At 36.5% G+C, this 14277-nt stretch overlaps 1 protein-coding gene across 2 annotated transcripts in view; it reads left to right on the forward strand.

Annotated features, from left to right (window-relative positions):
* LOC133560351 (neuroligin-2-like) overlaps positions 1-14277 on the forward strand; it is a 304784-nt gene that overhangs the window by 150025 nt on the left and 140482 nt on the right. Inside the window, exon 3 of one of the 2 annotated variants that reach the window (XM_061912801.1) lies at positions 588-641. The exons of the other annotated variant lie outside the window; for it this stretch is intronic. Within the exon in view, the coding sequence (XP_061768785.1) occupies positions 588-641 (54 nt within the window). The remainder of the gene's footprint in view (positions 1-587; positions 642-14277) is intronic. 2 annotated transcript variants of the gene reach the window in all.

Consider the following 14277-nt stretch of genomic DNA (forward strand, 5'->3'; position numbering starts at 1 on the left):
CACAGTTCTGCTGTGTAATTGAGGTCTTCTTTGTGTGGCTTTAAAAATATTTAATTGACCGTTGATTTGGTGTGTGGCTTTTTTTCAAACATTAAAGTGTGTGTGGGGTGGGGGGGTGGGGTGTTTTAGGAACAGGACCCCATCGATACTCTTCTTCTTTTCTAACTATTACTGTTTTTATTGAAAACGTGAAAGGGGGGGTCTTGTTCGTCAAGCCCACCAAGTGAGCCAATGAAGATGAAGACACAGCATTCAGGGTTTGGAATGGCGGGAGGGGCTTGTTTGTTCTGCAGGAGGCGATGACTTCATCAGCTTTTTTGATCTTGTGTCTTTTCTTGTGATGAATGTGTCTGTGATGCCTTTTGTTTTTGTCCTCTTTTTAAACAACAACCTCACACACACACTCACACACACAGCAAACACTGCTTTGTCCTTTTTGCTCTTGCTTCTTCTTTTCTTATTTTTTTTTTTTACTATTCTTTTTTTGTCTTTTCTTTTTTTAAAGAAAAAAAGAACATGTTTTTGCCAGTAATCTTTTTTGAATTTTCTCTTTTCTCTTTTTCCCCCCCTTTTTTTCTGAACCCTAGGTCCGCTCACAAAAAAACTCGATGAATCTTCAGCCAACAAGCCTCGAGATGAAGGTATTTTTGATGCATGTTTTGCCTTTTTTTCTTGTTTCCCAGTCTTTTTTGGGGGTGTTTATGCCGAGTGAAAACACACACGCACAATGCACACACACACATCCCAAAGTTCTGCACACACATGTTGAATATGTATAAACATGTATGTGATGACTTGCCTGAGATGATTCCACCTGGCTAACCCTTCATCGTGTGTGTCTTCATCACGGTTGCCTAGGCGACCCTGAACGCATTGTGCCAACTCTGTCCTCAAAATGTTGTCCTAAAATGTAAATGAGGCCGTGCGCACAATGAGGTGGCTCATGATGAGGCCTCAATAATCCCCTGGCTCAAAGGTGAAGTTGTTTTGCCCACAAATATACAGACAGACAATCACACCATATCAAGAAGGTGGATTGTGAGGGAGGATTGGCTTTGTGTCGGGTCATCCAAGGACACTTTTGGCCGCCGTTGGAGGATGTTGCCACTTTATCTCCTCGCTGCAGTAGAGGTGGTTTTATCATCACTCTTGTTTCTTGGAGGGGGACACTAGTATTTTTCTTCCCATGCTATTTTTGTTTTCATTTGATTCATTTTGTTTCCCTCCTTCATTGTGCTCTTTAATGGACGTCATATGTCATATTATTCTTTACTTTATTTGGAACAAGTTAAACAGAGTTACTTTAACATTTGCAACATGTCCGTAAAGAGGAAGAAACTCATCTCATTTTGGTAACACTTTAAGATAAATACACACTATTAAGTATTATTAAATCATTACTTATTACCAAAATCATAATTTATAAAGCGTATTTCAGACATGAATACTCAATAGAATGCAGTTTATAAACAGTCATAAATGTTTTGCTCATTATCAATAAGATCATGTATAAAAAAGGCATCATGGTTGTATTTTTAGACTTTAAACATATTTCAGTCAGCTTTTCTACAAAATTACATAATTTAGCTGTTGTCACAGGTTTGTTGGATCATCTAGAAAATGTGTGTAAATAAGACTCTCTAAACATTTATATATGCACTTAGACACACAGTGTTAGTATGTAAACTGCATACTAATTAGCATTCATGTCATAAAATGTGCTTTATAAATTGTGAACCCTGTAATTACTCTTGCTTTATTTATATTGTTTTATTTATATTTATTTATTATAGTGTTGTCCTAATTTAATGTGCCGTAATGAACTAAAAAACTATGTTTTGTACTAATACCAAGTCATTTTTGTGCATTATGTAACACGAACAAGTTGTAAAATAATTTTTTTTTAAAGTGTGTTAAAATCACAAAAAACAATTAAGTAATGAGAGGGAAAAGACAACATTAATAGTATGTATTCCAAAATTGAGTAAGCAATTGTAAAGATAATTGAATAGTGTAAGATATGCATAAACATCTTGAGAAAAACATCAGTAGAAGAGAACACAAAATGAAAAACTAAACTTCTTTGTCTCTCGTTTTTAAGCGCTTATGTGTTCTTCTTTCGCCGTTATTTGGCAGGTTCTGACTCAGTCTTTTACCTGAGGATGCTCCTAAAATATCTGGGATCACATTTGGCTTAAGTCATTTAAATGTTTTCCATCCCAACTCTGACCAAAAGCCTTCTTCTTTTCGAAGTCATTAAAATGATCGCTGCAAATCACAGTTTACTCGCTTGGTCTGTCCCATTTTGCACGAGTCAGTTCGACTGGAAAGGTTTATCCTCATATGTTTATCCTTTGGACGTATATGCAGGCTGACCACTTCTTTAGTTGTATTGCTACTACCTGCAACAATGCATCTGGTAGCCATATTTGATATTTCCTTCAAATTCTGCATGAAAATATTGTGATTCAGAATGAAGACGCTACCAAAACACATAAGGCCTGCACTGCAAAAAGTCATTGTTCAAAAACAAGTAAAAACATTACAAAAATTGGGGGTATTTTATTTGAGCTAAGCAAAATTATCTGCCAATAAAACAAGAACATTTGGCTTGTCAAGATTTTCCAAAACAAGTCAAATCTCAATGAACCCAAACATACCTTAAAATAGTATATTCTCACTAATAACAAGTGTACTACTATATGAGTACGTATTTTCTATTGATTCATTGAAAATAAAACAGCAAAGTCAATTTGGCTGTCATCTGATTTAATATGAGACACAATTGTGTCAGAGTCATGATTTTTTTTTTACATGCTTGAAATAAGAAATTATTACTTTAAACAAGTAGTTTAATACTTGTGAGTGTTGATAACACACCTTTGCAACAGTTGATATTCTATTTTCAAGCACATTTTACTCAATATAGGTCATCAAATCTCAGCAACAAGCTGTAATATCTTACTGAGACCAAAACCCTTAAATCAAGTAAAACACTCTAACATAAAATCTGCTTAGTGAGAATAATTATCTTATTAGACAGAAATTAAGCAAATATCACCCTTATTTGAGATCTTTAATCTTACTTAAATTTCAGTTTTTGCAGTGTGAAACTACTAAAAGTTTGCACGTACGAAAACACGTACAAACTTGAAAGCACACACAGAGATGATCTACTAAATGAGTACAAAGTGTATTGTGTCTCTTAAAAGAGCACAATAAGGCGTGCAATCCATTTTGCGTCCTTCTTCATCAATATGCAGAACATATGGTGGTTAGCAAAATGCCCACAATCCTGTCAGGAAAAGATGCGAACATATTACACGGCACACACAATGAGATTTATCAACGCTCATCAGTGTTTTGTGAGCACTATTTACCGTTTTATTTAGCACTTCTAAAAATGATGTGCAAACTGAAAGAGTTACACACACGGCTGCAGGATCAGTGCTCGCACCGCAGAGACTGACTAGGAACAGAGAATGTGTGTATGTGTCAACATATTTATCAACAGCGATCCATCCATCCATTTTCTACCGCTTGTCCCTCTCGGGGTCACGGGGGGTGCTGGAGCCTATCCCAGCTGCACTTGGGCGTAAGGCGGTGTACACCCTTGACAAGTCACTCCCTCATTGCAGGGCCAAAACAGATAGACAACATTCACACATACCTGTCAAAAATAAAAAGTAGACATATCGTCTATACAGCAACATCCTTTTATAATTTTGTAGGGGCTGATTAAAACCAATTCAACGGATACGTTTTGGTGTCTGCTGCTGTTTTGTTTTGTTTTTTTAATGCCGCTTGTTTTTCATGTAGAATATACTGTATATTATTGATATATCTCCTATATGACAAAAAACAACTCCTTAAGTATGCATTTTATGCGTCTGGAGCACAGTAAGTGCAGCCTCTCTCCCATGAGCGCACCTACAGCACACAAAAAAGTGTGTTTCATTGTGTATATTTACAAACGTATTGACATAGTTACTTACTGCCCCATGTGCCTCAATTGGCATGTGGAGCAGCAACAAAAGTCCTCCACTTCTGTCGGCCCTGGGCCAGTTTCTGAATAGTATCCCATGTGTGATTTATGAACTTCAATTCTCTCGCTACTGCTCTGCGCCAGGACATCATCGGCCGTCTCCTCTTTCTCCTTCCTTAAGGTGTCAAGTAAAGAGCTACACAGGTGATATTCAGAGCATCCATTCTGAGAATATGCCCAATCCATTTCCATCTTCTTCTCAGGACAAGGGTTTCCATGTCCTCTTGTTTACATCAAATCTTTATTTGTAATTTTGCAAGGCCAGAAAATTTGAAGGATCTCTCTGGAGCTCTTTGTACGGAAGACTGACATTTTATTGAGGTCTTTCTCCGTCAGTCTACTGCACTGTGATCCATATAGCAAGGTGGAGTAGACAGAACTCTGGTATAGAGGACAGAACTCTAGTCCGTTATATTCCCGACCATAAAGAGTGCACGGTTAGAGCAGTATAGTTACTCACTTCTACTTTATAGTCAACTTCAGTGATGTTACAATCCAAGGCAACTCACTCACATTAGCCCACTTACTTCCTGTACTGTGTGTCTCACTCTAAACGTTCCCCCCTGCAACATATATTAATATGCTGGAGTGTCAACGTAACACTATACAGTTGCAATCTCCATACATTGTTCAACATTTTGAAGGATATGTTGGCTTTGTTTTGGCATTTTCTCGTTTTCTGATCCCCCATCACATCTGACAATGCTGCCGAGGTACTTCAATTCTTCTGTAGTTGAAACATATTTTCCATTTACTTGTAGTCACAATAGATTTAAGTTATTTAAAGTCATTTCTTCTGCTTTGCCTTCATTGATCTTGAGGCTTACTTGGTTGTGCAGTGTCACACAGGCGTGATATCGTTGCTTGCATTTGCTGGGGTGTAAGTGAGAATAATGCAAGACCATCTGCAAAATCGAGGTATTCTAACGTGTAGAAAATGTTCTTCTCGTTACCCAGTCAATGGTGATTATGAAGAGAAGCGCAGCCATGACACATTCCTGCCTAACACCTGACTTAACTTCAAAATATATACTACTATTTCCCACACTGTATGAAAAGTTAGGGTAAACGCTCTTTATAAATAGTATCCTGTAATGTAAGGTCAAAATATTTACCACAAGCTGTTGAACGTCTTCCCAAAATCAACAAATTTTATATAAATCTGTGTCTACCATTTTGTGCACCGCTCTATGATATTGCCCAGTGCAAATCTTTGGTCCATGCAACACCTTCCTGTGCAAAACCATGCTTGGTTTTCTCTGAGCGTTTGGTCCACTGCCTTTGTCATATGCAATGACAATGATCTTCGAATAAATCTTGCTTGGAATCGAAAGCAGAGTGATACTACACTGTCATACAATTTCTGAGGTTTCCTTTTTTGGGGATTTTGACGATGATCCCGTCAGACCAGTCAACTGGAATTTGTTTTTTTTCCCACATTGCTTCAAAAATTGGCACAATAAACTCTGCAGCAGCATTTGGTTCTACTTTAAACAGTTCTGCAATAAGGTTATTGTGTCTAGGAGATTTGCCGTTCCTAAAGTCTTAACCCAGACATATGTTCATCTTTGGATGGACGGTCAATGCTTATGTTGAGATCCTCTTTTGCTTCTTGAATTGTTGCATCTGTTAGCGGTTTTGGTTTATGTAGTACTTTATCAGGCATCTCTGTCTGTATCTGTTTTAAGAATCTGGCCATGTTTGTTAGGATTTGTGCATCTGGTGTTCCTCTAAACTTCTCACTGATTATTTTGGTGAGCTTGGACACTTTCCCTTGTAACCTTTTCTTTGCTGCATCTTCTGCTTGAGCTGCAAGACCATTAAAGTATTTCCTTTCATTTGGTCTTGCCTTTTTCTTTACTGACTTGTTCACTTCTTGGTACCAGCGGTTGTAATTCTGTTTTAACCGTTCTGACTGAGTTAATGACAAGTTTATTCATCTCTTTTTGCTTCTTGATGGTGTCCTATGTGTCTGCTAATATGCATTCCTTACGTTGTAACCCAGGCATGCTTCTCTTGTCTGAATGAATGAGGTCTTGGTTCTGTCCCACATATCATTGATTTATTGTGATTCATCAAGATCTGCTAAGGCTTCAAACCTGTTCTTCAGTTGCAGCAAAAAAAAAAAAGTTCTAACCTTGGGGTCTTTTAGTTTTGTAACATCAAACTGTCTCCTTCCTTTTTTCTTGATGCCCGCTTTCCTTAACTTCACTCTAACTGATGGTACGACTCGATAGTGGTTGCTGCTGGCATCAGCCCTCTTCATCACTTTGACGTCAAGGAGGGACCGTCTCCAGGTACCGTTTATTATGATGTGGTCAATCTGGTTTTGTCTCTGTCATTTCTTCAAATCCAAGTTAGTTTATGGATGTTTTTATGTGGGAAAAGTGTCCTTCCGATGATCAAATCATGGGCAGCACAAAGGTCACTCAGCCTTTCACCATCACCATTTATGGTTCTTCAGACATATTTTCTCTTTACTCTCACACTGTCTGTGTTTTCATTTCCTACTTTTGCATTCAAGTCTCCCGTTGCAATTTTCATGTCATGTACCGGAATTTCACTTAGTTTAGCTTGTACCATAGTCATCTTTTTTGAGTTTATCACTGTCAGTTGTCAGAGCATAACATTGAAAAATGGTGGTGGTTATTCGTTTTCCTTTCAGCCTGAATTTGATCAGCCTTCTATTGATAAGTTTCAATTTCATTAAGCTTTTTTCAACTTCTTTCCTTAATATGATTGCAACTCTCACGTAGAATAGATTATCATCTCTCCCGGAGTACAAGACAGTCTCTCCAGTGTTGGTGATGATCTCTCTGGATCCTGTCCATCTACATTTGCCTATCCCGAGGGTATTTATCTGATAATGTCTCATTTGTGATGTAACGTGTGCTATCTTCCCAGTTTCATACATTGTAATCTTAGTCCTAGTTTGGTATTTAAGATTTCTGAATTCCTGTAAGTGGCTTCCTTCTGACTTTCACCATTGCCATTCATAGATTCTTTTACTGAGGACTTTGGAAGCCCATCACGCCAAAAAGTTTTGTTTATATTTGTTGATGTTTTTGTAAAATATTGCTTTTTACGGGATAGGGTTGTTAGCCCTATGCTCCACTCCCAACCTGGATGACCAATGGATACATCTTAGACTGGACTCTCCCCTTTGGCCTGACACAACCATACCAATAGATGATGAACAGCCTATGGAATTTATTGAAAAAAATCCTTATTCGATGTTCCTTACTCCGGCTATCGAAAAGGAAGTCTTGGAGGTTATTCAGAATTGCAAGAACAAAACATCACGTGACATTTATGACCTCGATATGAGGACGGTCCGGAACGTAGCGGAAGAAATCATCAAACCATTCACACACATCTGCAATTTATCTTTTCGACTTGGACAATTTCCTTCACAAATTAAACTCTCAAAAGTCATCCCCATCTTGAAATCTGGAGACAAACACCACTTCAAAAGATACCAAGCCCGTCAACCCTTCTGCCACAGTTATCTAAAATATTAGAACAATTATTTGATAATAAACTTCGTGGCTTCATTGAAAAGCACAAATTATTATCTGATTGTCAATGTGGGTTCCAACAAAATAGGTCAACTTCATTAGCTTTAATTGATTAAATAGAGAACATTACTAATGGTATTGAGAAGAAAAAAATTGTTATAGGATTTTTTATTGACCTACAAAAGGCTTTCAATACCATTGACCACCAGATATTGGTAAATAAACTGGAAAACTATGGCATAAGGGGATTGGCAGGGAAATGGCTGGAGAGCTACTTAAAAAAGAGACAGCAAATTGTTCAGATGGACCAACATCAATCTACACTCATGAACATAACCTGTGGAGTCCCCCAGGGGTCGATACTGGGACCCACACTGTTTATAACATATATCAACGAAATATGTAAAGTATCAACGCTGCTGAAGTTCATCCTCTTTGCTGATGATACAACAATCACATGTGCTGGTGATGACGTGGAACAACTTTTGACTTCTGTAACTGAGGAGATGATGGTTTAATACGAACAAATTGTCTCTGAATTTAAAGAAGACCAAAATAATGTTCTTTAGCAATCGCAAAAGTAATATACCGATCAGGATTGTTATTGCTGATACACCAATAGAATATGTTGAACAAAATTCTTTCTTAGGAGTGGGAATAGATGAAAATATCTCATGGAAGCCTCATATAAGTTACCTGAGGACAAAATTTGCTAAATGTGTTGGAATGATGAGGAGATCATGTCATTTATTGAACACCAATGCTGTGCCGTTATTGTATCATTCATTTATTATGTCACATTTAAACTATTGTGTTAAAGTCTTGCATGTTTATCTCTGCCAAAATGTAAAAAAAGAAAAAAAAGTGTTGTGCTGTGCAGGTTTGAAATAAATATTTCAATCAATCAATCTGGCTTGGGTAACCCTAACAGGAGCCGAAGCTTACGCCAGCATAGTTCTTAGTATCACTGAGACATGGAAGCTCCTCGATCACGACAAGGTTTTTATTCTCAGAGGAGAGTGTGGATACACCTGCTTCTAAATTGCTCATAAAAAGTGGTACATGTCTGCTGCTTGTTTGCTAGCAAAACACCACAGTTGGAAGTCTGATAAAAGGAAATTGCGGTAAATGATCGAGTGTCTCCACAATGAAAGCTACGCAGGGCACCATTTATCAATAGCACATGTGATGAAACTACCTCCTGTTTTCTGTAGGTGACGCCATCCACATTTTTGGGCTAAAAGTGGGCATCCCAAAATGTGCTGAAACTCGTTAGAAAACAAGCCTAAAATCACTACAATTTTATCTGTAGACATCATTTTTACATACAAAATAAAAAATAAGTGCCAACGTTATCAGCATTAGGAGTACTCCTTTTGTCTTTCCAACTATGAATTTATATATATATATATATACATACAGAGGGGCAAAAAAGTATTTAGTCAGCCACCGATTGTGCAAGTTCTCCCATTTAAATTGATGACGGAGGTCTGTAATTTTCACCTTGGGTACACTTCAACGGTGAGAGACAGAATAAGGAAAAAAAATCAAAATATTCACAATGTAGGAATTTTTAAATAATTTTTTTGTAAATTATGGTGGAAAATAAGTATTTGGTTGACCCTTCAAAGCTCTCACTGATGGAAGGAGGTTTTGGCTCAAAATATCACGATACATGGCCCCATTCATTCTTTCCTTAACACGGATCAATCGTCCTGTCCCCTTAGCAGAAAAACAGCCCCAAAGCATGATGTTTCCACCCCCATGCTTCACAGTAGGTATGGTGTTCTTGGGATGCAACTCAGTATTCTTCTTCCTCCAAACACAAGGAGTTAAGTTTATACCAAAAAGTTCTTTTTTAGATTCATCTGACCACATGACATTCTCCCAATCCTCTGCTGTATCATCCATGTATCCATTTTGGTATAAACTCAACTTGTCGTGTTTGGAGGAAGAAGAATACTGAGTTGCATCCAAAGAACACCATACCTACTGTGAAGCATGGGGGTGGAAACATCATGCTTTGGGGCTGTTTTTCTGCTATATATATATTGACTATATTTATATAGTCAATATACATGCATATATATAATACAACTAAACAATATTAACAATATTAACAATAACTAAACGAAGGAAATTGACTGTGACAAAACCAGGAGTGTGTGAGGCTATGTGTGAGGTTAGCTAAAGTGTGTGTTACCGAGTGTTGACGAGAGCAAAAGAACTAGGCAGTCCGTGGGGCAGGCAGATGATCCAGGGGAAGGAGAAAAGTGATAAGGTCCGTGTCCAAGCGAGAGTCAAGGATCGAGGAAGGGAAAACACAAAAGATCTCCGAGGGGTAAGACTCGGGAAGTAACTGAGGGGGAAACAAACAAGGATGTCAGGCTTGGAGGGAAAATGCAGAGAAAGACAGAGAGCATAAAGCGCCAATAGACTTATGGTCCACCATTGAAAACTAAGTTCCTGCCAGGATCTTTGGGTTCACTGGTCCTTTATCTAGCTTGCTCCCATCAGGCTTAGGTGTGCAGATTGCCCATTGTCTGCAGGCTTGCTGCTGCTTGGACGTGCTGCTCAGGGGCGTGTCCAAGCGGGCTGTCAGTGTATATATGTGTATGTATACAGTATGTATACATGCATATATATAGATATACATACATATTTGTGTGTATATATGTATATATATAGGGATGTATAGGTATATATATATATATATATATATATATATATATATATATATATATATGTATATGTATAGGGATATATAGGTATATATATATATATATATATATATATAGGTATAGATATAAATATATATGTATAGATATATATGTATATATAGGTATAGATATATATATGTATATATAGGTATAGATATATACGTATATATAGGTATAGATATATATGTATGTATATATGTATATGTGTGTATACATATGTATGCATATATGTACTGTATATATGTATGTATGTATGTATGTATGTAGGTGTATCTATATATATGTGTATATATATGAATATATAAAAAAATGGAATATATTCATATGTATATATATATATATATATATATATATATATTCATTTTTTTGTTGAATCCTAAATAATTCTGGATTAAATTTCCATGTCCATATTGTCACCTTTTTGCATACATTTTACAAAAGGGCTAGTAAATGTTTTCCATCAGTAACCGTATAAAGAACAATTTAAGAATCAGGCAGCCATTTTTGTTTTCATTTCTTTGCTGAAACAAATTCGATGTCGGGCAAAATATTCAAATGTTTGCTGAAAATCAAAACATAGAATAGAAATATGAGAAAACAGCCTACTGCTCAGCTTTTTTTTTTGGGTGATAAAGTAACATTTGTGGTAACCTTTCATTTAATTTGATTTAACATTGTTTACAGCGTGACCCAAATGTTCCTTCATAATTTATATATATTTTGGGAAATATGCTGAGGGCCAATATTAATTATAATGGTAACCTGTATAAACTAGACGTAGTTGTTTCCCCCCGATTGTTCAGAATTAATGGGCATCTTCATAAAAAAATAGCAGCCAACAACAGGGGTCAAGGGTTATCAGGCTGCTCGATGTTGTCAGACATTGATGGCGTACTGCAGGTGTGCACCTTACAACATGGCTTTTGAGCTGATTTGTTACAGCAAAGTCACGTGTGTCAGCCGTGTCAGCATAGTACTTTTCATGTCATGTTTCCACGGCGACCTTGCATTCCCTACCTTTGCTTTTTCAGCCAATCATTCCTGACTGAGTCCCTATATGAGTCAACTTATTGAAATGTACCAACAACATGAACGATAGAAAAAAATACATGCTACAGGCACAAATAATGACAGCGCAGTGAACTGTGAGAGGCTAGCATTTAGGAATTAATTAAAGTCCAGACACTAATGACCTACTCCATCTGGTAATCTGCAAACTGTCAACTTTAGACTCCCCGGGGTATAGATACCAACAACACACACATAATAAGGAGCAAAGGCAGAGGGAGGGAAATGAACGTCTCTAACATTCATTTGTTTTGCTTTTAATATTGTAAACGAGTTTCCTTCACTGGGTGATTATCTCAATCCAAGCCCCCCCCACCCCCAGGCAGTAAATCATGTGACACTTCCAAAGGGGGCTTTGGATTTCTCCAATAATGACTGGCACTGATAAAAATATGAAGCATCCAGCTGGGTTTTAATTACAGTGTGATATTGAGAGTCATTCATCAAACGCGGCAGTTTGAGATTTCGCAAAGACATAACTCCATTTCTAATAAAAATACAGACATTTTTTGTGTTATGTATGACATTTAATGCTTTTGATACACTCCCATAAATTATGGATACTGCCGTAAAAGAAAAAACTGTTACGTGGAAGGAAAATGTTGCTTTCAGCTAACTTCTTTCCATTTTTTATGTATCAAGAATGAAGCAGATTTTTTGAAGGCAGCATGTCAAAGAAAAAGAAAGTAAAAGTGAAAAAGTGTGGTGAAATTGTACTAAAACTAGGATCTCCTGTAATAATATCACATTGAGTAGTTCTTCATAATCCCTTGTTTGATAAAAAAAAAAAAAAAGGTTACAGATTTTTGCATATAATCCGTATGGAGATGAGAAACTTCATTTCCTGTGAGATGCACTGCATATCCCAAGCAAATCTTGATTCATATTCAGCAAAAATAAAACAAAAATACAGATAAGTAGTTTGTATGTTTGGATATACATTAACGGAATTAAATGGGTTATAAATGGGTTGTACTTGTATGGTATTATGGAAAAAAAATGCTCAGAACAAATCCAAACAGGAAGTTCAGCAGCGTGACAAAGGAATAAAAGCATGAAGAGAGGGAGGACGGATTGTCGGCACTGTCAGAGCTGATTTATTTCAATATCACCGTTCCCCTCAACGTAGATGGAGGGTCGTTGTTTTCTCCGCCTCGCATCCGCCTCCTCAGCGCTCAGCCCACAGAGTGTCAAGGTTGTGTCAATATGGCCACCATTGTGAGTTGACAGGTAGCATTCCTTCCTACTTAAAAGCTTTTGGCGGAATAGAGACGACCAAGATGAAGGCTGTGAGGTGCATGGAAAAATATTATTTTCTGTAGATGTACATGCTCATTGCTAACAGCACCTATCTGTTTAACAGCATTGGCAAATACTGCACACACATTAGCGCTAAAGCAAATACAGTGCAGGCTAGAGATTGGTACCGAAATCAATATTTTTATAGGCACCGACTAAATTCTAGGAAACCCACCTTACCCTCTACACTCCTGCCATCGAACATCTTAGAATTGCAACTGCATGGAAAGTCTGCTATATAATACTTGCAAATGCACTGGGCGGCATACCTCGGTTGGTAGAGCGGCCGTGCCAGCAACTTGAGGGTTGCAGGTTCGATTCCCGCTTCCGCCATCCTAGTCACTGCCGTTGTGTCCTTGGGCAAGACACTTTACCCACCTGCTCCCAGTGCCACCCACACTGGTTTAAATGTAACTTAGATATTGGGTTTCACTATGTAAAGCGTTTTGAGTCACTAGAGAAAAGCACTATATAAATAAAATTCACTTCACTTCACTACTCAGTAGAATAAGAAATCAAGATACTGAATAACAACTGGACAGCACAGTTATCATGAGAAGCTCACTGTAAAATTCATCCATCCATCCATTTCCCACCACTTGTCCCTTTCAGGGTCAATGAAGTCTATTCAGCTGCATTAGGGCAGAAGGCGAGGTACACCCTGGACAAGTCGCCAACTCATCACAGGGCCAGCACATACGTATACACAGACAGCATTCACACTCACATTCACACACTAGAGCCAATTTAGTGTTGCCAATCAACCTATCCCCAGGTGCATGTCTTTGGAGGTGGGAGGAAGCCAGAGTAGCCGGAGGGAACCCATGCAGTCACAGGGAGAACATGCAAACTCCACACAGAAATACCCAGAGCCCGGGGATCGAAGCCACTAAGCCCTGTCACACCGTAATGCCCTCACTGTAAAAGTGTTTGAAAAAAAAAGAAAGAAAAAATATATATATATGTATATATATATATATATATATATATATATATATATATATATATATATATATATATATATATATATATATATATATATATATATATATATATATATATACATATAATATATGGTGATTTAGGGCTATATAAATAAACATTGATTGATATATAGATATATATATGTATATATAGATATATATATATATATATATATATATATATATATATATATATATATATATATATATATATATATATATATATATATATATATATATATATACACGTGTGTGTATATATATACGTATGTATATATATACATATGTATATATGTATATAAATACATATATATATATATATATATAAATACATATAATATATGGTGATTTAGGGCTGTATAAATAAACATTGATATATAGATATACGTATGTATGTATATACGTATGTATATATATATATATATATATATATATATATATACGTATGTATGTATATACGTATGTATATATATATGTATACATATATATATGTATATATACGTATGTATATATATATGTATACGTATATATATATATGTATATATACGTATGTATACATATACGTATGTATATATATACGTATGTATATATATACGTATGTATATGTATATATATATGTGTATACATATATTAATATATATATA

The sequence above is a fragment of the Nerophis ophidion genome, linkage group LG10 (assembly GCF_033978795.1).
Source record: "Nerophis ophidion isolate RoL-2023_Sa linkage group LG10, RoL_Noph_v1.0, whole genome shotgun sequence".
NCBI classification, from domain to species: domain Eukaryota; kingdom Metazoa; phylum Chordata; class Actinopteri; order Syngnathiformes; family Syngnathidae; genus Nerophis; species Nerophis ophidion.